Below are 27,028 nucleotides of genomic sequence, written 5' to 3' on the forward strand. Positions count from 1 at the left end.
TTCAGCAGAAGACTTGCAAAATCTCTGGCCAAAGGCTGGAGGACCAACTGTTTACAAGCAACCTTTATGTCCTGCTGAAGGACACCAGCCCCTACACAGAGTATATACAATAATTAAACTGTACTGCTCATGAAAAGAGGTTATTATATAATATTCAAGCCAAAAAATCAAGGAAAACATGACAACACATTCCAAATATCAGATACATTTCAAGCACACATCATATCCACACCCTAAAAAATACACAAGCAGTCAGTCTCAGGCTTGGGCTGCCAGCAGCTCACTGATCTTGCTGTGTTAGAAAGGTACACACACATGCTCTGCAGGAACAAAAGTTGAAATAAGTGATTTCATTTTCTGCAGGCAACTCTTTTACAGATCACTGATTAGAGCACAGCAGATCTGAAAGGAACATATGGGACCATTTTTTAGCTAAGGTAGTGACAAACAAGCACTGGCACTCTGGCCTGTATTGAGGGAGTCATCTTAAATAAATACTGTGGAAATGTACACATCAGTCATTTAACCTTGGTAGCGGGGAAAATTCTAGAAATAATTTTCAGGAAAAAATAGGTTTTAATGTCAGAGAAATGTATACGATATATAGATCCTGAAATGCTTTTTCTTTACAGACATCCACGAAAACAGAGGAGTGCTCCAAAGAATGAATGACAGTTAAAATGTTAGAACCCCAAAGCCCCCCCCACCACTCCCCCTATCCCACGCAGAGGGCAATGAGCTCCCCCACCCCACCAGCAAATATGCATCAGCGCTCTCCACCGAGCACTCAAGCGTGCAGCGAGCAGCAATAAAAACACACAGACTTGCAGTACTCCAAAAACTACTTGTTCACCCAGCAGCTCGACATACCACTGGCTCTCTCTAATAAGGGAGAAAGAGATGTCCCCATTTCACAGCGAGAGGGGAGACATAACAAACGACTCACTGATTTACAATGTTAAATATCAGCCATTTAGATAAGTGTGGATTGATTAGAAAAAGCCAGCATGAGTTTGTTAAAGACAAAGTGCATCTGTTGATACAATTTTTTGATGAAGTTATTGAAAGAGTTAATGAGTAACATTAATGTATCATACACTGTATGTACTTCAAAAGATGTGATGAATTGATAGAGAACAGGCTTGTCATCAAGATTGAAGACCATGAGCTCTAATAACTTGAGTAGAAAATTAACTATATAACAGGAACATACACTCAGTGGTTACTTTCTTAGGTACAGGAGTGGAACCCAGTGTGTTTTTCAATATGTTGTGTGTTCAGAGATGCTCTTCTGCACACCACTGTTGTAATGTGGTTATCTGAGTTACTGTTGTCTTCCAGTCAGTTTGAACCCGTCTGGTCATTCTCCTCTGACCTCTCTTATTAACAAGGTGTTTTCACCCACAGAACCGCCACTCACTGGATGCTTTTGTTTTTCGCACCATTCTCTGTAAAACCTAGAGACTGTTGTGCAGGAAAATCCCAAGAGATCAGCATTTCCTGGGATAATCAACCCATCCTATCTGGCACTAATAATCATTCCATGGTCAAGGTCACTTAGATCACATTTCTTCCCCATTCTAAAGTTTGGTCTAAACCACAACCAATCCCTTGACCATTTCTGCATTCCTTTATGCATTGAGTTGTTGCCACATGATTGGCTGATTAGATATTTGCATTAGTGACCAGGTGTACAGGTGTAACTAATGAAGTGGCCACTGAGCAGAAGCAGAGGCAAAAGATTGTTTTTCAAACTGAAAGAATGTGTGTACTGAATTCCCTAGACCACAGTAAAAGAAACATTTACTTTCTTCAGCTATATATTTCACATCAACCTGTGTGTACATGACATGTTTTCCAGATTTACAGATAAACACAAACTTGAAGGTGCACTGAACTGTGAGGAGCTTAGTCATAAACTTTAAGGAGAAATTGACAAGCTGATAGAATGGATGACATTTGAAACTTAATCCTGAGAAAGGTGAAGTATTACATTTTGTAAAAGAAGATAGAGATCTGGGGAGATATGTGCATTGACACTGTCAGTAGCAGAGCAGACCGAAATATTTCTGAAGTAGCAGCAGATTGAGATTGAGTAGATTGTGAGAGACTTATCTCTTGGCAGAAGGGTAAAGAACTAGACAACAGGTCAAGTTGCAAAAGAACCACAAGTGTCAGGAGGCAACTTTATTACAGTGGCTAGGGTGTGGAATGCACGTCTACAAGGAGTGGAGGCCCATTCAATTGTAGTGTTCAAAGGGTACTGGACAAGGATCAAAAGAAAAAACCCCTACAAGGACTGGAAAAAAGGGCATGGAGTAAAATCCAACTAGAGGTCCCAAGTGCCCTCCTCCATGTGGTAATTGTTCTGTGTTTATTTAGTCTTCATACTTTTTTCAGGTAGAGAGCCTTTATAATTGACTTGAAATGTGGGAGGCAGGCATATTAGTGTAGCGGTTAGTGCAATCGCTTTACGTTAGTGCAATCACCGATTGAGATTTTGTTCACGCCACTGTCTGGAAGGAGTTTGCACATTCTCCCCTTGTCTGCGTGGGTCTCCTCCGGGTGCTCTGGTTTCCTCCCCGATTCCAAAGATGTATGGTTAGGGTTAGGGTTAATAAGTTGTGGGCGTGCTATGTTGGAGCCAGAAGCATAGCAACACTTGTGGGCTGCTCCCAGTACGATCCTCACCAATTTGATTTGGCACAAATGACACGTTTCACTGCAGGTTTCAATGTTTTGATGTACATGTGACAAAAAAACTAATTGATCTATTAAATCCATTGAAAATCATGGGTTCTTATGTAGGACCTGGCACACTTCTGAGAGAGGTTGTGATTCAAAATTCACATTCTCAAACTTGCTTTTACATCAAAATTTTCTTCCAGTTTGTTATTCAAACAAGTAATATGATCTAACCAATTCAGTATTTTGACTGATACCGGTGAGTGAATGATTTCTATGAAACAGAAACTTCCACAACCTGATGATATGCCAAAGTACTTTGTACCTTCCAGAATACTTTTGAACTGTAAGTGTTACTAGAAAGCTGGAAGCCAAAATTCCCACAGTCAGTTCACATACAGTAAAGTCAGTATGAATATAATTATATAGTCTATTTTATAGAAAAATAAATGGATGCTGGAAATTGGACACAAAAATAGAAAATGCTGGAATAGTCAGCAGTAAGTAGTGACTATGAAGATTAAAAAAAGTTCAAAGTTGGAAAAAGTTCACGAAGAGAAAGAAAGGAAAGTGTGAGGTGGTACACTTTGGAAGGACAAACTCCAAGGCAGGGTACAAAGTAAATGGCAGGATACTTGGTAGTGTGGAGGAGCAGAGGGATCTGGGGGTACATGTAGACAGATCCCTGAAAGTTGCCTCACAGGTGGATAGGGTACTTAAGAAAGCTTATGGGGTGTTAGCTTTCATAAGTCGAGGGATAGGGTTTAAGAGTCACGATGTAATGATGCAGCTCTATAAAACTCTGGTTAGGCCACACTTGGAGTACTGTATCCAGTTCTGGTCACCTCACTATAGGAAGGATATGGAAGCATTGGAAAGGGTACAGAGGAGATTTACCAGGATGCTGCCTGGTTTAGAAAGTATGCATTATGATCAGAGATTAAGGGAGCTAGGGCTTTACTCTTTGGAGAGAAGGAGGATGAGAGGAGACATGATAGAGGTGTACAAGATGATAAGAGGAATAGATAGAGTGGATAGCCAGTGCCTCTTCCTCAGGGCACCACTGCACAGTACAAGAGGACATGGCTTTAAGGTAAGGGGTGGGAAGTTCAAGGGGGATATTAGAGGAAGGTTTTTTACTCAGAGAGTGGTTGGTGCGTGGAATGCACTGCCTGAGTCAGTGGTGGAGGCAGATACACTAGTGAAGTTTAAGAGACTACTAGACAGGTATATGGAGGAATTTAAGATGGGGCGTTTTATGGGAGGCAGGGTTTGAGGGTCGGCATAACATTGTGGGCCAAAGGGCCTGCACTGTGCTGTACTATTCTATATCTAATGTAGGGTTTTATTGGTAACTGTTGTACACCAATTCCAGGATAAGTAAGGTCAGTTGAACGCTCACTAAAAAAAACCTCAGAAAATCATAGAAAGTGTGATCTCTCAGTGTTGCTCCTGCCATGTGATGATAGTCATCAATATGCCACCTACTGATAGCTCTCTTATTCCTGCATTTTGAATGTTATATTGATTCCTTGGTCTTAAACACTGCTTATTTGGAAAAACTGTAATTTTAACTCAGAAATATGCCATTCAGTGCATTTTCCAAGTTCTTTGCTCATAGCCTTGTGGTTGCCTATTGATGTGCTCCTGCAGCCAAGAACTTTAACTTTCAACCATACTGCCAATTACTGAAGCATCAGCAAACTTCTTAATCATCACCCAGATATTTGAATCCAAATAATTTATTAATACCAGGAAAGGCAAAGGGTCTTGAAAAAGGATCTATTCTTTTCCCTGTGTATATGACGAATAAACTCTTCTCAGGCTTCCAGCCAAGTACAGGTATCTATTATACCCAATGTTTCGATGACAAACTCCACCCTCATTCCTTATGAAGATGGTGGAGTTTGTCATCGAAACGTCTGTCGTAAGCAATACCTGTACCTGGCTGGATGCCCGAGAAGAGTTTATTCGCAAGGGGTCTTGTTCTAATGTGCCAGGAAAAGCCACTGCATCCAAATCCCCAGTCACTAAAACTTACAATAACTGTTAGTTTTACTATTTCTGACTGAAAGAATCTTTAATCTAATTTGGCAGGTTAAAGGTTAAACCACTTTTGTTGGAGATCCCTTTGAACCTTTGATCTTTTATTTGAAAACAGACTCCAAAAAAAATCACAATCCGTAAGAAGATTATCTTTAATTGATTAGAGTTAGTTGAGACACAGATGGAATCATTACAGCTCAAAATTAGAAGGCTGTGTGATCAAATTCCTCCTGAGACTTGAGCCTGCATCCAGTATACATCCAGTTTAGGACTAATCCAATGTTGCACTTATCCTTTAGACCAGATATTAAACCAATGTCCAGTTTGCCCATTCAAGTAGACGGGAAAAATCCAAGAGCATGAAACAAAGAAGAGCAAATTAACTTTCAAAGTGTCCTGGCCAATACTTATGCTTCAGTCAACATTCATAAACCAAGGAATTTGCTAGTTTCTAACGAGGTCTTCCTTTATATTTAAATTGGGTATTATGTTTCTACTTCAAAGGCATTTATCTGGCTGCAAAGCACTTGGGTTATCCTAAGATAATGAAAAGCGCTGTGTAAATATAAATCTTTGTGTATTAACTGTTGTTGCTGCTGCTGTAGGGCAATGTAAGGAAAGAAAATTAAAACCTGCAGATGCCAGAAGTTCGAAATAAGAACAGAAAATGCTGGAAACACTTGCAGGTCAGACAGCATCTGAGGCAAGAGAAACGGTTAATGTTTCAGGTCCAGGACTCTTAATCAGAAAACAAGTTTGCTTTCAGCAGCAAAGTAAATGGTGGAAGGATGAGTGGAAGTGAATATTTATTTCAGGGTGAAATTAAATGAGTAAATGTAGCAGTAGACTGACTGATAGGATCAGATTAGTAACAACACATTACGCTTTGTTGTTGTGGGGAATGTTCAGCAGACCAGACTATACATAAGAAAAAGATAAAACTGAATCGAAATAGTAACTGACAAAAATGGTGTGATCAGGTTCTGACAAGAGACAGGGAGAAGAAAAGCAAGTTGCTTACAAGAAACAATTATTAATGTGCGACTAGAAGTTTGTACATCAAGCTTATGTCACATTCAGTAGTTGGAAAGCGTAATGGATGTCAGTATGAGTAGAGAGATCCTTTGATATCTAGTTAATGCTGGAATGGTCCCTTACAAGCCCAGTTCAGTCCTGACTTTTGGTACTGTTGATGTGGAATTTGCACATTCTCCTCATGACCACAGCAAAATCCCCCAGTTTCCCCCCTCCATATTACAAACTAGGTACAGCAACTGGCCTCTGTAAAGTGGTAGAAATTCGGGAGTGCTGGTAGAAACATGTGGACAATAAAATGGCTTGGAAAGAGTTAAATGGACGCTTGATGGTAGTTCAGACTCTAAGCTGCAGGGCCCATTTCTGTGCTCTAACTCTCTGACTCTGTGATTCTGCAACTGAAGCAAGCAATAAGTGATTCCTGGCTCCTTTCCCACCAGCTAACATTTCTCAGATAGACTCATCAACTGATTGCAACATGTCACTGGGTCACTTCGTGTTTCCAATACTATGTCCTAGAGGCCTGACACAAGATTGAAACCACACAGTGTGCAAAATTAATCCTATAATGTCCATACCTGATTTTATTAAACACGCAACATTGAGGACAAATCCAATTAGTCCTGTCATTTAATGGAATAATATATGATACCTACCTTTTGAGAGTCTGTGATTGTGCTTCCAGAAGGCAAGTCTTGACTATGGGGAGCATCCATTAGCATATTGGTCTGGTCAACAGTCACAATCATCCTCACTCATGGGTCTGTGGGATCAAAAAACAAGTTCAATCGCAGAATTCTGAGAAGATACACTTCATGTTTTCAACTCCTGTCCTCAGCATCGCCAGCATTTACAAGAGTACGGGGCAGTATGCTCAAAGGCTTAGTATGGGAGATGCAAGTTTGTGCAAGAGACAACAGGGTATTGTTAGACCACATCTCATGATTTCTTTTCAACAACCAGACTGTATATGGCCTCACTATAATGCTGTCTATACATTATATATTAAGCTGCTTCCAAGACATGTATTGTTACACACTTAGACTAGGATAAGTAATCCCTGCATTTTCTGTTTTTATGTACAATAAATATTAACATGAAAGAATGGCATTGATTGTACATAGAAGAAAATACAAGGATTATAATATTAAAAGATACTTTAAGTTTGTAAGGGTGGAAACTGGGAGAAATGCATGTATTTTTATAGGAATGAACAAATGAGGTGCACAATATCTAATCACAAAACTTATAAGCAGATGAGTTACATGTGAGTAACAGAAAGATTATTTCCAAGGGGTGAGTTGGACAGGTAAAAAGGAAGACACAAGCCTAATATGGAAGGGGATGACAAGATGAAAATGGTATTCATTAAATTCCCACAGCAGAAGTTTGTATACTGATGATCAGGAGGATAAAATTTTGAAATTTAGGCTGGTCTTCGAAACAAAGACTGTGGTCAGATTACAAAGTGGCAGAAGACTTTTGCCCAGAATTTGTATTTTTTTTAATGAATGCAAAATATTGTATGCACTGAAAACAGAAAATATTGAAACCACTCTATAGGTGAGGCAGAAAATGAAACAGCAAACATTTCAGATCCAAGACCCTTCTGCAATAACATCCAAGAGTAAACTCTCTTTGATAGATTGAACAATCGTAGCTCTTTTGGAGGCATGTGAACACACTTCAGTGATCTTTGGGGCTGCCTTGTGAATGTTCCATTGTGAAGCCAGTGGCATTTTAAATGGTGTTTAAATGCATAACTCAATGAATTGTGCTCCTTGTTTCTTGTGACTGTCATTTTCTGGACTTGGGCTCCAGTTTAAGTCATAAAGGCTCAAACATACATTGGAAGATGTTTGACATCACTAGGTGTGTGTCTGACACTAGGAAAATTTTGGCTACCATAGTGTGAACCCTGCCAGGAAACTCCTTGTTCAGTCTTGTAGCTTCAGCAGGAAGTGACTGCGAATGCAATTTACACCAGGTTACATCGATACTGACCTCATGGTACTACAATAAAACAAAGGTGTATGATCCAACTTCTATGCAGCATTATGGTATGGTTTGGGAGCTCAAGATCACATTTACAGACGCAACAGAACAAAGGTGTCCCGAAAATAGACTACAAACTATGTTTAGTCTGCTGAAGATGAACCAGTGTTCTGCTCACTACTCTGAGAGGCTTTACTCACCTCAGTGCTGAACTGGCTCTGTGGATGTTGCCTGCAGCCATTTGCTCCTTGACAATCTGCAGTGCTGAATTGGCCTTGTGGCTGTGGACTCACTTTTGATGACTGTGCAGTTCATGTTCTGTGTTTTTTTTTATCGTTTGCATAACTTGTACTTTTTTTCTCACATTAAGTATTTGCTGTGTGGGTTTTTTTAGTGGGTTCTGCTGTGTTTCTTTGTTTTGTAGCTGCCTGCAAGAAGATGAATCTCAAGGTTGTATACCTACATACTTTAATAATAAATGTATTTTGAAATTTGAGCTTTGAGCAACAATGCAAAGAAATAGAATATATTAAAGAGTATGTCATTTTTTGCAACACATAAAGCATGCACCTATTGCATGGAAAGAGGTGATGGGCATCTGGTATACATAAAATGCCAGAATAATAGTTGAACGTGGAAGTGATAGAACACTGAAAGTTAGGAATCTCATTGCTGGGGATTGAAGGCCTAATAAAGAAAGAGAGAGAGAGAAAATAGAGGGAGAGAGGGAGATGGGGGGGCGGGGAAACGGGGAGGCAGGGGACGGAGATGGAGAGGGGGGACGGAGAGGGAGAGGGAGCTAGAAAGGGAGATAGAGAAGGAGGGGGAGATAGAGAGGGCGAGAGAGAGCGAGGGAGAGGGAAATAAAGAGGGTGGGTGGGTGGAGGTGTGTGTGTGTGTGTGTGACAGAGAGAGAGAGAGAGAGATAAATATGACTGAAATTAACTATGTACATAAGGGCTTTAGTTTACTTATTTCATTGACTTACATGTACAATTACTCTTTGAATTTATTTCGTTCTCTTTCATGGTTGAAATTCAAGGCTTGCCTAAAAACGTGTTAAAATTTATAAAAATAAGTTATGAAAATGTTATCTATGTCTTAAAAGGAAATGGAACTAAGTGCATGAGAACTAGCACATTCCCTTCTTGTTAAAATTGGAAGATTTTCTTGGCTTTCTGGTGGGAGCCAAATTATCTTATACAGTACAAGAGTGGATGTTTGAGATCAGAAATTTCCTTCTCCTAGATGAGCTGCCAACCATGGTTGATGAGCTCCATCTGACTGAAGCAACTGTTCTTAAGGCACCGGAAACATGCCTTTGCCCCTTCTCCTGACAGTAGAAACAGTTCCACTGGGATTAGTAGTTAAGTCACACATGAAGTCCAAGAGCTGGACTGGTTGTCAGAGGCTATTAGAGATGCACACCATTGTGAGCATTTAATGGGTAGTGGAGCTTATCTCCATTACCTCCGCTGGCTATGACAACCTATAAGAAACTGATCATGCGTTATCTAATGGAATACTGTATTATTTAGGGAAAAGGCCTAAAACAATTGTACTCTCAAAGCAGTTGTGGATTGGAAATAAATATAGCCCAAATAATATGAGTACTTGATGGAAATGTTTGCAAAAATTAGCTATTTGCCTTGCACCTGATACTGTTTCCAACCACGTATAAAGGAATTATGTCACTTTGTATACATTATGGGTACCCATCACCTTGCAGCCAATGTTCCCTCTAAAGTGCACGCATGTGCACACGCACATATCTTTTGCTACTAGCGCACAAAGGAATTAAAACTGTGAACAAAAGGTTGTCACCTTCTACTTTGTTGGCATGTTAAGTATATTTCACGATCATGTACAATCACATTTCCTTTTCCGGTTTCTGATGCGGACAGTTTTGGCACAGAAGGTTTTTCTGCGGATTTTGGAACTGGCTTATCTATACTGTTTTTTTTGAAGAAATTATTGATTCACTACGTTGAATTTCAAAAAAGCAAAGGGTATGAAGTGCAAAAGAACTGTTAGTTCATTTAAAACAGAATGGCTTGATGAAAGAGTAGACACTGTGACACCGAAAGCTCATGAGGTCAGGAGTGTGCAGCTGCAAGGAATATTTATGCATAATAGAGAAACTGGTGTTACCTGCATATATTGTTGCGATGCAAAAGTTGCTGGAGAATTTTCAAGTGGGGAGAAGTGGAGTGACATTTGGAAACTTGACTTTTTAAAGCATCGTTTAGCTAGCAAATCACATATGGATGGTGTGCAAAAGCTCTGGTGAGAAAATCCTTCACTACCCTCTACAGGCCTGCTATGTATGCTTTGTGAAAGTGCAGATGAACCAGAGCTAAAATAATCAAACCCAGAGATCAAAGTTCTTATTGACAGGTATTGCTAGCTGTTAAAATGAATACCTCTCTGTACAAAATTCAGTACGCACATGTTGTTGTCACTGAGCAAAAAATTGCACAGTAGAAGATTTTTGCGCACTCTTGTCATTACAAATTAGAGGAACATTGCTTGCAGCCAAGGCATGCTTTGATTTGAGGATGAGCTTCATTTCCAACGTGAAAGGGGAGGTAGTATCATCCAGAGATCTCTGTTGGGTCACGGTGAACATTGTTCTTAACTGCAGAGCTAATCCTATAAAAACTAATGTCTTTCTGCATTCTCCATAAATTTCCAAATTCCAGTTGCCTTTCCAAATTCAGATACCAATTTCCAATCAAAAGTTCTACCTGCTCCATCCCTACATGGGTACCGAAGACTTTTGCACAGTTAATTATTAGCATTGCATTGTACTGCTGCAAAAAAAAATACAAAATTCATGACATATGTGAGTGATAATAAACCAGATACTGATGTGGGTCTCTGTTGTGGACTGAGCATGGGAAGGGGGCAGGGAGAGGGGAATCGTGGTTGGATAAAAAGGGGAGGGAGAGGGGAAGGACCGAGAAGCACTAAAGAGAGATTCTGCAATGTTCAATAAACCAAGTGTTTGGAATCCAGTGACCTTACTTGGTGTCTCAAGGCTGAGTGTATCTGTACCCGTGCCACCTCTCATCCCTGGCACTCCTTCTCTGCCACCTATCCCACACCCATCCCTCGCCATTCCCAGCATCTGTTGCTCCTGCCAGACTTACAAACTAGCTCTCCTCTCCACATTGACAAATAGAGTACTGTGCAAAAGTCTTAAGCACCCTAGCTACATATATGCGCCTATGACTTTTGAACAGCTCTGTATATTATGAGACAGTATTAAAAAAAAACACAAAATCTGGGCAAATGCGTCAATTACATTAAATAGAACCTTGCACTTGAAATCAATTCATTTGTTGCTTAGCTACTTTATTTTTATTCTGAATTAGAATTGAATGGAACAATTGCAGAGAAAACTGACTTTAGGCTTCCAGACAGAAGAAAATGGAATGAAAATAGAAATTTGAGTTGTGTGTAACAAAAGTAACCATGGTTGATTTTACTTGTCAATCTAAATAGTAATAATACTGGACAGGATAAAGTTCTGGAATGTGAATAGGATGTTTGTTTTAGACCAATACCTATTGTAGCCACTTAGGCCACAGATGATCCTAGATTGAGTATTGTGCAACGAGAAGGGTTGATTAGTCATCTTGCTGTCTCAGGTCCTTTAGAAAAGAGTGACTACAACATGAGTGAATTCTTCATTAAGACTTAATTGGAGTGCTTCGATCTGAAACTAGGATCCAAAATCTAAACAAAGGAAATTAGGAAAGTCTGTGCAGTCAGTTGGTTGGTCTGATAGTTTGTAGAGCTACAGCACATTGAAAGACATGAGGGTCACCAGACAATGTTATCACTTAAGGACTAAAGTAAATGTATTTCCTTTCTAACACAAAAGGAATGATTATTCAAACATGACTAACAGAACGCAGTAAGGGTTGGACCAGATCTGAAAAGGAGTTAGAAGGTTACCAGAAAAAATCGAGCTTGAGATCGGAAGCATTTTAGGATAAAACAAAATAGGACCAAGAGATTGGCAAAGAGAGCTATAAAAAAAACCTAGTAAACTTGAAAAGAATATTAGACTGTAAAAGCTTCTCTAAGTTCCTAAAAAGAAAATGCGAAGGCATATGTACGTCCCTTATAGTCAGAGCAGGAAAAGCCCTCCCCACCATTCAGCACATCTACAAAAGGACTACCACAAGAAAGCAGCATCTATCATCAACCACCCCCACCAGCCAGATCACTGTTCTCACTGCTGCCATTGAGAAGGTACAGGAGCCTTAAGTTCAGGAACTTCAACCATCAGGTTCCTTAACCTGCATGGACAACTGCATTCACCTCAACAGTGAACTGATTCCATAACCTATGTTAGTCCTGACGAAGGGTCTCGGCCTGAAACGTTGACTGCACCTCTTCCTACAGATGCTGCCTGGCCTGCTGCGTTCACCAGCAACTTTGATGTGTGTTGCCATAACCTATGAGCTCACTTTCAAGGACTATACAACTCATAAAAGTAAAGGCATCCGTTAGCCTTGCGAGACCATGGATCTGCACCTGGAAAGTCTTCACCCTCCAGGGCGCAGGCCTGGGCAAGGTTGTATGGAAGACCAGCAGTTGCCCATGCTGCGAGTCTCCCCTCTCCACGACACCAATGTTGCCCAAGGGAAGGGCAAGGGCCAATACAGCTTGGCACCAGTGTCGTCGCAGAGCACTGTGTGGTTAAGTGCCTTGCTCAAGGACACAACACGTTCCCTTGGCTGGGGCTCGAACTCACGACCTTCAGGTCGCTAGTCCAATACCTTAACCACTTGGCCACGTGCCCACATACAACTCATATTCTCACTAATATCTATGTATTTATTTATTATTTTTGGTGGGGTTTTTTTCTGTATTTGCAGTTTGACTTCTTTAGCACTTTGGTTGTTTGTCAGTCTTTGTGAGTAGTTTTTCATTGATTCTATTGTATTTCTTTATTCTACCTTGAACGCATGCAAAAATGAATCTCAGCATAGTATATGGTGACACAGACGTACTGTAATAGTAAAATTAATTTGATCTTTGAATTTTGAACTGGGAGGAAATGGGAAAAAATGTCAAAGCAATTAAACAAATACTTTGGTTTGATCTTCACAGAAGATAACACAGATAAGAGAAATGCTGGGGAAACAGGAGGAATTAAAGGAGAGTGCTGGAGAAATTAATGGCTTTAAAATCTGATAAATCCCCATGACCTGATAATTTGTACGTACTCAAATAAAATAAACATAGATATAATGGGTTATTAGTTACCATATTCCAAAATTATACAATTAGTAAAACAGGTCCTACATATTGAAGGATGCCAAATGTACCCTCTCTATTTAGAAAACAGAGAGCTACAGACTAGAAAGACGAACGGTAGTGAGGAAAATGTAATAAAGAATATAGAGCATAGAACAGTACAGCACAGGAAGAGGCCTTTTAGTCCACAATATTGTGCCAAAGAAATCAAATTGGTCATCAATGGATAACTAAACTAATCCCTTCTGCCTACACAATGTCCATTTCCCTCACATTCATATGCCTATCTAAAGGTCTATGAAAAGTCCTTAATGTATCTGCTTCTACCACCCACCACCCTCTGTGTAAGAACAATGCCCCTTGAACTTACTGCCTCTCACCTTAAATGCATGGTCTCTGGTATTAGACATTCCAACCCTGGCAAAAAAATGTCTTTCTACTCTATCTATGTCTCTAATAATCCTACAAACCTCTATCAGATCACCCCTCAGCACGTGCCACTCCAGAGAAAACAACTCAAGTTTGTCCATCCTCTCTTTAAAGCACATGCCCTCTAATACAGAGCATGGTAAACCTCTTTTACATCAATCCTTTCTATCATGGAGTGAACAGAACTGTATGCAATACTCCATATGTAGCCTAACTAGAGCTTTATACAGCTGCAACACAACTTTCTGACTTTTAAAATCAACGTGCCATGACTAGTAAAGACAATCATGCCATTTGCCTTCTTAACCACCCTATCAATCTGTGTAGCCACTTTTAGGGAGCTATGAACTTGTACCCCAGGATCCCTCTGTCATTCAACACTGTTTAGGGTCTTGACCTTAACAGTGTGCTGTCTTCTTTCATTTGACCTACAAGGTGCAACACTTCACATTTGGTCAGGTTAAGCTCTATCTACCATTTCTCTGCCCTTATCTGCAACTGATCAATATCCCGTTGTATTCTTTGCTATAGTCCTGGGTATGACTCTAAACTGCAACCCTTGACTACTTTCAATTAATTAAAGAAGAAAACTTAAGACAAAAATTTACAATTGAAGTAAGGAATAGATTTCAAAGTCTAGAAATAGAATCTGTTGAAGATGATAGCAATCATGTAGAAATGAAATTTAACTCTCTAAAGGATGCCTTGGTAGAATCAGCAAAGTCAGTGATTCCTAAAAAAGAAAAAAAGTATAAAGAATAAATGGATGACAGGTGAAATCAAAAATCTAATGGAAGAAAGGAGACAGAAGAAAGCAAATCCTATAGAATATAAGTCCTTAGATAAAAAAGTTAAAAGCTTATGTCAAAAAGCCAAAGAAGAATGGTTAAACCAGGAATGTGAGCAGATAGAAAGAATCCCTATTACTGATCCAAAAAGGTTACATCAAGAAATCAAGAATATCACTGGTAAAAAGCTCCTCTGTTCTTCAGGTGGATGTTTGAAAGCAAAGGATGGTACCATTATCATGGAAAAAGATGAGATTATGAACAGATGGACTGAGTATATTCAGGAATTGTTTGAAGACGATTGAGGCGAAAAACCAGAAATTAAGAAAAACATTGAAGGTCCAAGTATTTTAAAACCTGAAGTTCGTAATGCAATAAATAAGATGAAGAAAGGAAAGGCAGCAGGTCCTGATGAATTAATAATAGAACAAATTATCGCCCTTGAAGATTATGGAATCGAAAAACTTACTGATTTAATCAATGACATTTATGAGACTAGAATAATACCAGAAGAGATGAAAAAAATCAGTATTTATCACTCTTCCTAAGAAACCTGGAGCAATAGATTGTGAATTACATAGAACCATAAGTTTAATGAGTCATATCACCAAGATACTTCTAAGAATTTTGATGACAAGAGCTAAAAGTAAGATACAAGCTGAAACAGGCAAAGAACAATGTGGTTTTGTGAAAGACAAAGGTACAAGAAACGCAATATTGATGTTAAGGATACCATCAGAACGAGCTATTCAAGTGCAAAAAGGTTTGTTTGTTTTATCGACTGCACAAAAGCATTTGATAAAGTGAAGCACAATAAGTTATTTGAAATATTACAGAAAGCTCTAGATCTAGATTCGAAAGACCTCTGCCTAATCAGAAATCTGTACTGGGAACAAACTGCCGCTGTAAGGATAGATAGAGAAATGAGTCAGTTTACGAAAATCAAGAGAGGCGTTAGACAAGGGTGTCTTTTCTCCCCGATTTATTTAATGTGTACAGTGAAACAATATTACAAAAAATAAGAGACATCTTGGGTATCAAAGTTAGCCATGAAAACATCAATAATTTCAGATACGCAGATGACACTGTGTTAATTGCAAGTACAGAGGAAGAACTAAAAAACTTAATTGATATAATTGTTGAAGAAAGTGCAAAAATGGGTCTACCTATCAATTGCAAAAAGGCATAATGTATGGTGATATCCAAAAAGAAGGAGAATCCTATCCGCAGGCTGAGAATAAACGGGGAAGACATCAAACAAGTACAGAACTTTTGCTACTTAGGGAGCTGGGTGACATCAGATGGCAGGTGAGACTTGGACATCAAAAGAAGAAATGGGATGGTAAAAGACACCTTTACGAGAATGAAGAGTACACTGACTAATACTAAACTAGGCATGACAACTCGCCTCAGAGTACTAAAATGTTATGTTTGTCCAGTTATGTTATATGGCTCAGAATGTTGGACAATATCTAGTAACATGAGGAAACGAATTGCAGCGGCAGAGATGTGGTTTTTTAGGAGGATGCAAAGAATATCATGGACGAAATGAATATCTAACGAGGATGTCATGAACAGAGCAAACACAAAAAGAGAAATAATGTATGAGATCATGAAAAGGCAATGTAACTTCATTGGACATGTGATTAGGAAAGAGGAGTTAGAATGCACGGTAATTATGGGAAAGATTGAAGGGAAGAAAGCAAGAGGAAGTCAAAGACAAACAACGACGGAGACAGCAGCCAGAGAATTGGAAATAAATACCAATGAATTGATCCACTTGACCTGAAGCAGGAGTGTGTGGGCCATGGCAGTCAAAGCTCAAACTGGGCATGGCACCTGATGATGATGATTCTTTGCTAGTCTTCTATGGTATTCACAGCACCACCAATCTGCAAATTTACTAACCCAACCATCTACATTTTCATCCAGGTGATTTATATATATCACAAACACCAGAGGTCCCAGCACAGATCCCTGCAGAACACCACTAATCACAGACCTCCAGCTCGAATAAGTCTCTTCGATCACTGATCGAAGTTCTGAATCCAAATGGCCAATTAACCATGGATCCCATGCACCTTAATTTTCTGGATGAGCCTCCTGTGGGAGAGCTTGTCAAAAGCCTTACTGAAATCAATGCAGACAACATCCGCCCTTTTACTTTCATCAACCACCCTCATCACCTCGTCAAAAAATTCAATCAAGTTAGTAAGACATGATTTGCCTCACACAAATCCATGCTTGCTTTCCCAACTCAGCCCATGGTTTTCCAAATGCTAATAAATCCTATCCCTAAGAATTCTCTCTATTAACGTCCCTACTAATGATGTAAGTCTCACCCAGTCTATAGTTTCCAAGTTTTCCATGCTTCCCTTCTTGAATAATAGAACCACATTAGCTACTTGCCAGTCTTCGGGAACTTTACCTGTGACTAGAGAAGACATGAAGATACTGGTTAAGGCCCCAGCAATTTTATCCTTTACCTGTCTCAATAACCTGGGGTACATCTCATCAGCCCCTGGGGACTTATCCACCTTAATGTTCTTTGACAGACACAACAGTACCTCCTCCATTACCTCAAAATGCCCTTGTATATTAACATGCTGGGCACTGATCTCCCTATTTTCCATGTCCTTCTCTTTGGTAAGTACCGATGAAAAGAATTAATTAAGGACTTAACCCACATCCTCTCCATCAGAGTAAATGATTCCCCCCCCCCTTTATCCTTGAGTGGTCCTACCCCATCTCTTAGATATCTTCTTGCTCTTGATGTATATATAGAACAAGTTGGGATTCTCTTTAACCTGACTTGACGAGGAGTTTTCATGCCCCATCCTGACTTTCCTAATTCTTTTCTTGAGTTCTTTTCTGACTTCTTTATATTCCTCAAGAGTTCTGTTAGACTCTAGTTTCCTACGCTTTTTATACTTTTCCTTTTTCTACTTGACTAACTTCATCACCTCCCTTGGCATCCAAGCTTCTCTTACCTTGCCATCCTTGTCCTTCATTCTGACTGGAACACACCTGTCCTGTGCTCTGTGCAGCTGGTCTTCAAACATCCTCAACTTGTCCCATGTGGACTTGCCTGAAAACAGCAGTTCCCAATTAACTCTCCCTAGTTCATGCTTAATGCGCTTGTAACTTGCCCTGCTCCAGTTTAAGCTTCATACTTATCCTTATCTCTTGCTATCTTTAAACTTCAGGAGCTGTGGTCACTGTTCCCTAACTGCTCACCGTTGAAAAGTTGATCACCTGAGCAGACTGGTCAAAGAACACTGAGGCTGTCAACAAGAAGGGTAAGAGCCGTCTCTATTTCCTGAGGAGACTGAGGTCCTTTAACATCTGCCGGACAGTGCTGTGGATGTTCTACGAGTCTGTGGTGGCCAGTGCTATCATGTTTGCTGTTGTGTGCTGGGGCAGCAGGATGAGGGTAGCAGACACCAACAGAATCAACAAACCCATTCATAAGGCCAGTGATGTTGTGGGGATGGAACTGGACTCTCTAATGGTGGGGTCTGAAAAGAGGATGCTGTCTAAGTTGCATGCCATCTTGGACAATGTCTCCCATCCACTACATAATGTACTGGTTGGGCACAGGAATACATTCAGCCAGAGACTCATTCCACCGAGATGCAGCACTGAGCGTCATAGAAAGTCATTCCTGCCTGTAGCCATCAAACTTTACAACTCCTCCCTTGGAGGGTCAGACACCCTGAGCCAATAGGCTGGTCCTGGACTTATTTCCTGGCATTTACATATCACTATTTAATTATTTATGGTTTTATATTGCCTTATTTATACTCTATTCTTGGTTGGTGCAACTGTAACGAAAACCAATTTCCCTCGGGATCAATAAAGTATGACTATGACTATGACTATTACCCAACACCAGGTCTAACGCCACCCCTCCTCTTGTTGGACGACCTACAAATTGACTTAAGTAACCTCCTGGATGCACCTAACAAATTCTGCCTCGTCTAAACCTCTTGAAAGTCCCAGTATAGATTAGGGAAGTTGAAGTTGCCCATGACAACAACCCTTCTGCTTTTACACTTTTCCTTAATCTGCCTGCATATCTATTCCTCATATGAGATGATAACAGGACACAAAAACTATCAATGGGATTAGACAAATCAACATGAATTTACAGAAAGAAAGTACTGTGTCAAGTCAATCAGAGCTTTTGGAAGGATTTAACTGATAGAATAAATAGGAGAGAACAAGTGGGTGTGGTGAATTTGGATTATCAGGCGGCCTTTGATAATGTCCCACAGAGGTAATGTATGGCATGGTTTAAAAACTGGTCAGCAGACAGGAAACCAGTGATGTACCTCATGATCAGGGCTTGGGTCCTAGCTGTTCACAATTTTTATCAACGAGGGTAACAAATGTAATGATTCTAATTTTGCTGATGACATAAAATGGGAGGAATTGAGAGTTGTGAGGAGGATACAAAGAGCATCAAGGTGATTTATACAAGTTTAATGAGTGCAGCAAGTAGTTAAAAAGTGAAATGGCATGTTGACACTCCACTCATTGCATGAGATGATGAGTAGAGGATCAAGATTATCTTGCTAAAGTTGTTCAGGACCTTAGGGAGACCAAGTTCAGCATACTTGTGTAGCTTTGGTCTCCGTACATAAGGAAAGATATTATACAGTACTCATCAGGAAGGTTCACTGACTGATAGCCAGGATGGTGAGACATTTGTACAGACCCAGATGACCCCCCGTGTTGAGTGACCGGCAATGTTTTATATATTAATTTTAGGTCAACAGCTGGTATTCACTGAGAAAGTAGAGGAATGAGAGGAGCTCTCACTGGATCGTAAAACATTCTGACTGGACTCAACATACAGAAGAGGACATTGCCCTGACTGGGACAATGAGAATTAGGTGTCAGTATTTGAGGATATGGCACAAGACATCTAAGACTGCAACGGGGATACATTTCTTCACTTAAAAGTGACGAACCTGTGTAATTGTCTTTCACTGATAGTTGTGCAGGCTAGGTCACTGAATATATTTAAAGATAGCAACACACATCAAAGTTGCTGGTGAACGCAGCAGGCCGAGCAGCATCTGTAGGAAGAGGTGCAGTCGACGTTTCAGGCCGAGACCCTTCGTCAGGACTGACGAAGGATCTCGGCCTGAAACGTCGACTGCACCTCTTCCTACAGATGCTGCTTGGCCTGCTGCGTTCACCAGCAACTTTGATATGTGTTGCTTGAATTTCTAGCATCTGCAGAATTCCTATTGTTTATATTTAAAGATAGATTGATTTCTGGACACAAAGAGGGAGCAATAGGAATGTGGTACTGAGATAAAGGATTGGTTGCAATTATATTGAATAGCTGAGCAGGCCAGAACAGCCAACTGCTGCTCATATTTTTCTATATTCTATCACTGCTGTCACAGCAAGCCGAGAAAATGCACAAGAAAAAAGGTTATTACATTTTATTGTCCATGCTGTGAGGCAGGCCATCTGGGTTAAGAAGATTGATTACAAAAATAGGATTATGTTTTCACTATGTAAGGTATGGATGAGACCTCTGCAGTACTCATCTGCTTACTTTAGGGAAGGATGTTAAACTGTCAGTAAAAAGAAGGTTCACCTGACATAAAGCTGGAATGACAAGAGAAGGCGATGTCTTATCAGGAATGAATGGACAGGCTAGACTTGTATTCACTGCAGTTAGAAAGAGTGAGGAATGACTTCAATGAAATGTAAAGTAGATTGTAAGGTCTAGAGCCCACCTTTTCCTTCAAGGAAACCGTTCTTATATCAGCTGGATAGAAATTTCCCTTGAGCCAGGTGACATGTGCTTTTAGGCTTTTTTCTATCTTGTGCCCAGTAAGGCATGGGGAACATAGAATAGTACAGCACAGTATAGGCCCTTCGACCCACAATGTTGTGCCGACCCTCAAACCCTGCCTCCCATATAAGCTCCCACCTTAAATTCCTCCATGTACCTGTCTAGTAGTCTCTTAAACTTCACTAGTGTATCTGCCTCCACCACTGATTCAGGCAGTGCATTCCACGCACCAACCACTCTCTGAGTAAAAAATCTTCCTCTAATATCCCCCTTGAACTTCCCATCCCTTACCTTAAAGCCATGTCCTCTTGTATTGAGCAGTGGTGCCCTGGGGAAGAGGTGCTGGTTATCCACTCTATCTATTCCTCTTATCATCTTGTACACCTCTAGCATGTCTCCTCTCATCCTCCTTCTCTCCAAAGAGTAAAGGCCTAGCTCCCTTAATCTCTGATCATAATGCATACTTTCTAAACCAGGCAGCATCCTGGTAAATCTCCTCTGTACCCTTTCCAATGCTTCCATATCCTTCCTATAGTGAGGTGACCAGAACTGGACACAGTATTCCAAGTGTGGCCTAACCAGAGTTTTATAGAGCTGCACCATTACGTCGTGACTCTTAAACTCTATCCCTCGACTTATGAAAGCTAACACCCCATAAGCTTCCTTAACTACCCTATCCACCTATGAGGCAACTTTCAGGGATCTGTGGACATGTACCCCGAGATCCCTCTGCTCCTCCACACTACCGAGTATCCTGCCATTTACTTTGTACTCTGCCTTAGAGTTTGTCCTTCCAAAGTGTACCACCTCACACTTCTCCGGGTTGAACTCCACCTGCCCCCTCTCAGCCCACTCCTGCATCCTATCACTGTCTCTCTGCAATCTTTGACAATCTTCTACACTATCTACAACACCACCAACCTTTGTGTCGTCTGCAAACTTGCCAACCCACCCTTCTACGCCCACATCCAGGTAGAAAAGAAGTATCTGGGGTGGGTGGAATTTTTGATCATGTTGGCTGCTTTGCCAAGGCAGGAAGAAGTATTAGACAGAGTTCATGGAGGGGAGGATGATTTCCATGATGTGTTGAGCTGTGTCTACAACTGCCTGTAATTTCTTGTAGTTACAGACATAGTAGTTGCCATACCAAGCCATGATGCATCCCTCAAATGTTACTTATAGAACATAGAACAGTACAGCACAATACAGACCCTTCAGCTCACAATGTTGTACAAACCTTTCAACCTCCTCCAAGATCAATCTAGCCCTTCCCTCCAACATAGCCCTCCATATGTCCTTCATCCGTGTGCCTATTTAAGAATCTCTTAAATATACCTGTTGTATCTGCCTCTACCAAAACCCAGCAGTGGGTTTTATGTAACTATCATTCTCTGTGTAAAAAACCGACCCCTGACATCTGCCCATACTTCCTTCCAATTACCTTAAAAATATGCCCTCTTGTATTAGTCATTACAATACTAGAAAAAGGTGTTAAATGTGTCTCTTATCATCCTATACATCTCTATCAAGTCACCACTCATAATCATTTGCTCCAAAAAGAAAAGCCTCAGTTTACTCAAGCTTTCCTCAAAAGATATGCTCTCTAATCCAGGTAGCATCCTGGTAAATCTCCTCTGCACCCTCTCTAAAGCTTCCATATTCTTTCTATAATGAGGCGACCAGAAATGAACACAATACTCCAAGTGTAGTTTAGCCAGAGTTTTAAAGAGCTGCAACATTACCTTGTGGTTTTTGAATTCAATCCCCAACTAACAAAGACCAATGCACCACCTGCCTTCTTAACTCCCCCACCCCATCAATTTGTATGGTAACTGAAGCCATAGACTGGGACCCCAAGATCCCTCTGTTCCTCTACATTGCTAAGAATCTGCCATTAACCTTGTACTTTGCCTTCAAGTTCAACCTCCAAACATGTATCATGTCATACTTTTCCAGATTGAATTCCATCTGCCATTTCTAAGCCCAGCTATGCATCCTGTCAATATCTTGTTGTAACCTACGACAACCCTATGCACAACACTACTAACCTTCATATCATCTGCAGACTTATTAACCCATCCTTCCACTTCCTCATCCAAGTCATTTATAAAAATCACACAGAGCATGAGTCCCAGAACAGATTCCTGTGGAACACCACTGGCACCAACCTCCAGGCAGAATACTCTCCATCAATACAACCTCTCTGCCATCTAGCCAATCGAGTCTGCTCAGCCATTATGACTGATTATTATCCCTCTCAACTTCATTCTCCTGTCTTCTCCCCAGAAATGCTGATGCTCTTACTAATCAAGAACCTATCAACCTCCGCTTTAAAAGATATCCAATGACTTGGCCTATACAGCCATCTGTGGCAATGAATTCCACAGATTCACCATCCCCTGGCTGAAGAAATCTGTTCAAAAGAGGTGGTTCTTCTACTCTGAGGCTGTAGCCTCTGGTTCTAGGTCCACACGCTACAGGAAACATCCTCTCCACATCCACTCTATCTGAGTCTTTCAATATTCGATAGGTTTCAATGATATCCCCTATCATTTTTCGGAACTCCAGTGGGAAACAGCCAACAAATGCTCCTTATACATTAACCCTTTCATTTCTGGGCTCATTCTCATGAACCTGCTATGGACACTCTCCAAAGCAAAGATATCCTTTCTTAGTTAAGAAGTCCAAGACTGCTCACAAAACTCCAAGCCTGATCTGACCAATGACTTATAAAACCTCAGCATTACGTCTTTACTTTTATACTCGAGTCCTCTCAAAATGCATTCTAACATTGCATTTGCCTTCCTTATTAGGGACAAATGGGTAAACTAGTTCTGACACCCACGCAGCCAAGTTTCCATGAATCCCCTGCCTCCTGATTTTCTGCCTGCCAGAGAATCTTGTCAAACGTCTGACTAAAATCCATATATACCACATACACTGCTCTACCTTCATCAATTTGTTTTGTCGCTTCCTCAAAAATGTCAATCCGGCTCGTGAAGCATGACCCGCCCCTCACAAAGCCATGCTGTCTATCCCTTCAGATTATGTTTCTCCAAATGCTTCTAAACGTTGATTCTAAGAACCCTCTCTAATAGTTTGTCTACCACTGATGCAAAACTCACTAGTCATTATTTCCCTATTAACCTTTCATGAAATAAATGAATAATATTTGCCATCCTTCAAGGAACTAGTCCTGCGGACAGTGAGGACTCAAAGATCAGTGCAAAGACGCAGTAATCGCTCCCCGCGCTTCCTGTAGTAAACTGGGATACATCCCGGCAACACACATCAAAGTTGCTGGTGAACGCAGCAGGCCAGGCAGCATCTGTAGGAAGAGGTGCAGTCGACGTTTCAGGCCGAGACCCTTCGTCAGGACTAACTGAAGGAAGAGTGAGTAAGGGATTTGAAAGTTGGAGGGGGAGGGGGAGATCCAAAATGATAGGAGAAGACAGGAGGGGGAGGGATGGAGCCAAGAGCTGGACAGGTGATTGGCAAAAGGGGATATGAGAGGATCACGGGACAGGAGGTCCGGGAAGAAAGACAATGGGGGGGGACCCAGAGGATGGGCAAGAGGTATATTCAGAGGGACAGAGGGAGAAAAAGGAGAGTGAGAGAAAGAATGTGTGCATAAAAATGAGTAACAGATGGGATAAGAGGGGGAGGTGGGGCCTTAGCGGAAGTTGGAGAGGTTGATGTTCATGCCATCAGGTTGGAGGCTACCCAGACGGAATATAAGGTGTTGTTCCTCCAACCTGAGTGTGGCTTCATCTTTACAGTAGAGGAGGCCGTGGATAGACATGTCAGAATGGGAATGGGATGTGGAATTAAAATGTGTGGCCACTGGGAGATCCTGCTTTCTCTGGCGGACAGAGTGTAGGTTTTCAGCAAAACGATCTCCCAGTCTGCGTCGGGTCTCGCCAATATATAAAAGGCCACATCGGGAGCACCGGACGCAGTATATCACCCCAGCCAACTCACAGATGAAGTGTCGCCTCACCTGGAAGGACTGTCTGGGGCCCTGAATGGTGGTGAGGGAGGAAGTACACTTCACCTGTGAGTCGGCTAGGGTGATATACTGCGTCCGGTGCTACCGATGTGGCCTTCTATATATTGGCGAGACCCGACGCAGACTGGGAGACTGCTTTGCTGAACACCTATGCTCTGTCCGCCAGAGAAAGCAGGATCTCCCAGTGGCCACACATTTTAATTCAACATCCCATTCCCATTCTGATACGTCTATCCACGGCCTCCTCTACTGTAAAGATGAAGCCACACTCAGGATGGAGGAACAACACCCTATATTCCATCTGGGTAGCCTCCAAACTGATGGCATGAACATTGACTTCTCCAACTTCCGCTAATGCCCCACCTCCCCCTCGTACCTGATCCGTTATTTATTTATATACACACATTCTTTCTCTCTCTTTCTCCTTTTTCTCCTTCTGTCCCTCTGAATATACCCCTTGCCCATCCTCTGGGTCCCTCCCCCCCTTCCTTCTCCCCAGGCCTCCTGTTGCATGATCCTCTCATATCCGTTTTGCCAATAACCTGTCCAGCTCTTGGCTCCATCCCTCCCCCACCTGTCTTCTCCTATCATTTTGGATCTCCCTCTCCTCCTCTCACTTTCAAATCTCTTACTAGCTCTTCTTTCAGTTAGTCCTGACGAAGGGTCTTGGCCCGAAACGTCGACTGGACCTCTTCCTAGAGGAACCCCACTAGGAATAGGGTTCCCCTGGTCCTCACCTACCACCCCACCAGCCTCCGGGTCCAACATATTATTCTCCGTAACTTCCGCCACCTCCAATGGGATCCCACCACTAAGCACATCTTTCCCTCCCCCCCTCTCTCTGCATTCCGCAGGGATCGCTCCCTACACAACTCCCTTGTCCATTCGTACCCCCCATCCCTCCCCACCCCTCCCCACTGATCTCCCTCCTGGCACTTATCCGTGTAAGCGGAACAAGTGCTATACATGCCCTTACACTTCCTCCCTTACCACCATTCAGGGCCCCAAACAGTCCTTCCAGGTGAGGCAACACTTCACCTGTGAGTCGACTGGGGTGATATACTGCGTCCGGTGCTCCCGATGTGGCCTTTTATATATTGGCGAGACCCGACGCAGACTGGGAGAGCGCTTTGCTGAACATCTACGCTCTGTCCGCCAGAGAAAGCAGGATCTCCCAGTGGCCACACATTTTAATTCCACATCCCATTCCCATTCTGAATATACCCCTTGCCCATCCTCTGGGTCCCCCCCCCCACTTGTCTTTCTTCCCGGACCTCCTGTCCCATGATCCTCTCGTATCCCCTTTTGCCAATCACCTGTCCAGCTCTTGGCTCCATCCCTCCCCCTCCTGTCTTCTCCTATCATTTTGGATCTCCCCCTCCCCCTCCAACTTTCAAATCCCTTACTCACTCTTCCTTCAGTTAGTCCTGACAAAGGGTCTTGGCCTGAAACGTCGACTGTGCCTCTTCCTAGAGATGCTGCCTGGCCTGCTGCGTTCACCAGCAACTTTGATGTGTGTTGCTTGAATTTCCAGCATCTGCAGAATTCCTGTTGTTTGGGATACATCCCGTCCCGTTTTTAATTAAGAAAGTGATAAACCCTTATCTATTTTTTCAAAGTCGTGACTGTTTGGAATACCCCACCTCAAAGGGCAGTAAAAACAGAAAATTTGAACATTTTAAGGCAAAGATAGAAACTTAACAAAGAAGGTGAAAGGTTACTGCAAGTGGATGGGAATGCCCTGAGGTTATAACCAGCGGAGTAAAACCGATGCAAACGGCCTCTTCCTATACCTAACCGAAGAAAAGATGCGCCATCACATCCAACGTTTTTCAATTACAAAGCATTCACCCACTTTGCAATCGACCACTCAGTTCATGCAAACCCAAGCCTAGTAAAATCAAAATTGCCTGACAAACCACTGCCAAGGATTTATTTCTATTATATCACCCAAAAGACTAAACAGATACAGTTGATTTTAAGGATCGATGTAAAGAGTGGGAGTAGCGCTTCCCGGACCCTGCCTCACCTGAGGCTTCACCGCTCTCCACCTGTGGCCTCACACTTGTGTGGACGCGGCGGCCTCGTCGCCAGGGCAACCGGCGGTAATGTTGGAGCGCAGAAACGCGGTGACGTCACCGGTGGGCGTCGAGAATGAGACGAGCGCTCGGAGCGTTGTCCAATCAGTGAGCACGTTTGTGCGGCGGCGGGAGATGGCTGGAATTGAGCGCGCGAAGCGAAAGTGGTGAGGACACCGAAGGGGAATGAGTTGAGGTTAAACGCTAGCCGCCCAGTCATAGGTTATTGCCATAATCCAGACTAGTATTACACTTTACGTAGCGATTGGAGACCATCATTTTTATTACAGTTCACCGATCCTTCTCAGCGTCAATTCCCTTTGTTCCCGAACCTCCTCCTTCATCATCCCTTTAAACTCCTGTCCCCGAATCCGCTCTCAATATCCCAACCCCTCCCTCTTCAACACTCACTTTGAGGGAGCTCCTTAAATGCACACAGAGGCACCCTGACACGAGCACACAAGGTTTTTGCCCACGCCCAGAGATGAGAGCAGCCCTTGAGGTGCAAGCCACTTCTGAAGGCATCAACAGTGGTTATGAAAAGTCAACAAGAGAAAGAAGTCAAAAAGAGACTTATTCCTTGTGGAGCAGTATTGAACATAAAGTTAACTACACCAGGCACATAAATACCAGCAAGAACTCTGCATTCTATGGCAAGTATGCACCCTACAGACCCTTTTCACTATAAAGTACAAGCTAAGATTGTGACATACTGCTTTTCATAATCAGAGTCAGGCTTGCTATCACTAATATTGTGAAATTAGTTGTGTTGTGGCAGCAGTACAGTGCAATACAAAATTTATAAGTTACATATAGAATAAATAGTGCAAACTTGAACAATAAGGTAGTGTTGATGGGTTCAGGGAGTGTT

At 41.8% G+C, this 27,028-nt stretch overlaps 1 protein-coding gene across 1 annotated transcript in view; it reads right to left on the reverse strand.

Annotated features, from left to right (window-relative positions):
• The window catches only part of LOC140186436 (uncharacterized), a 258,955-nt gene extending 232,781 nt beyond the window's left edge, over nt 1-26,174 (reverse strand). The window contains exons 1-2 of the mRNA XM_072240706.1: nt 26,109-26,174; nt 6,423-6,529 (exon numbers count right to left, since the gene is read on the reverse strand). Of these exons, the coding sequence (XP_072096807.1) occupies nt 6,423-6,515 (93 nt within the window). The 5' untranslated portion in view covers nt 6,516-6,529; nt 26,109-26,174. The remainder of the gene's footprint in view (nt 1-6,422; nt 6,530-26,108) is intronic.
• Between the last annotated feature and the right edge of the window lie 854 nt (nt 26,175-27,028).

The sequence above is a fragment of the Mobula birostris genome, chromosome 22 (assembly GCF_030028105.1).
Source record: "Mobula birostris isolate sMobBir1 chromosome 22, sMobBir1.hap1, whole genome shotgun sequence".
Classification (NCBI taxonomy): domain Eukaryota; kingdom Metazoa; phylum Chordata; class Chondrichthyes; order Myliobatiformes; family Myliobatidae; genus Mobula; species Mobula birostris.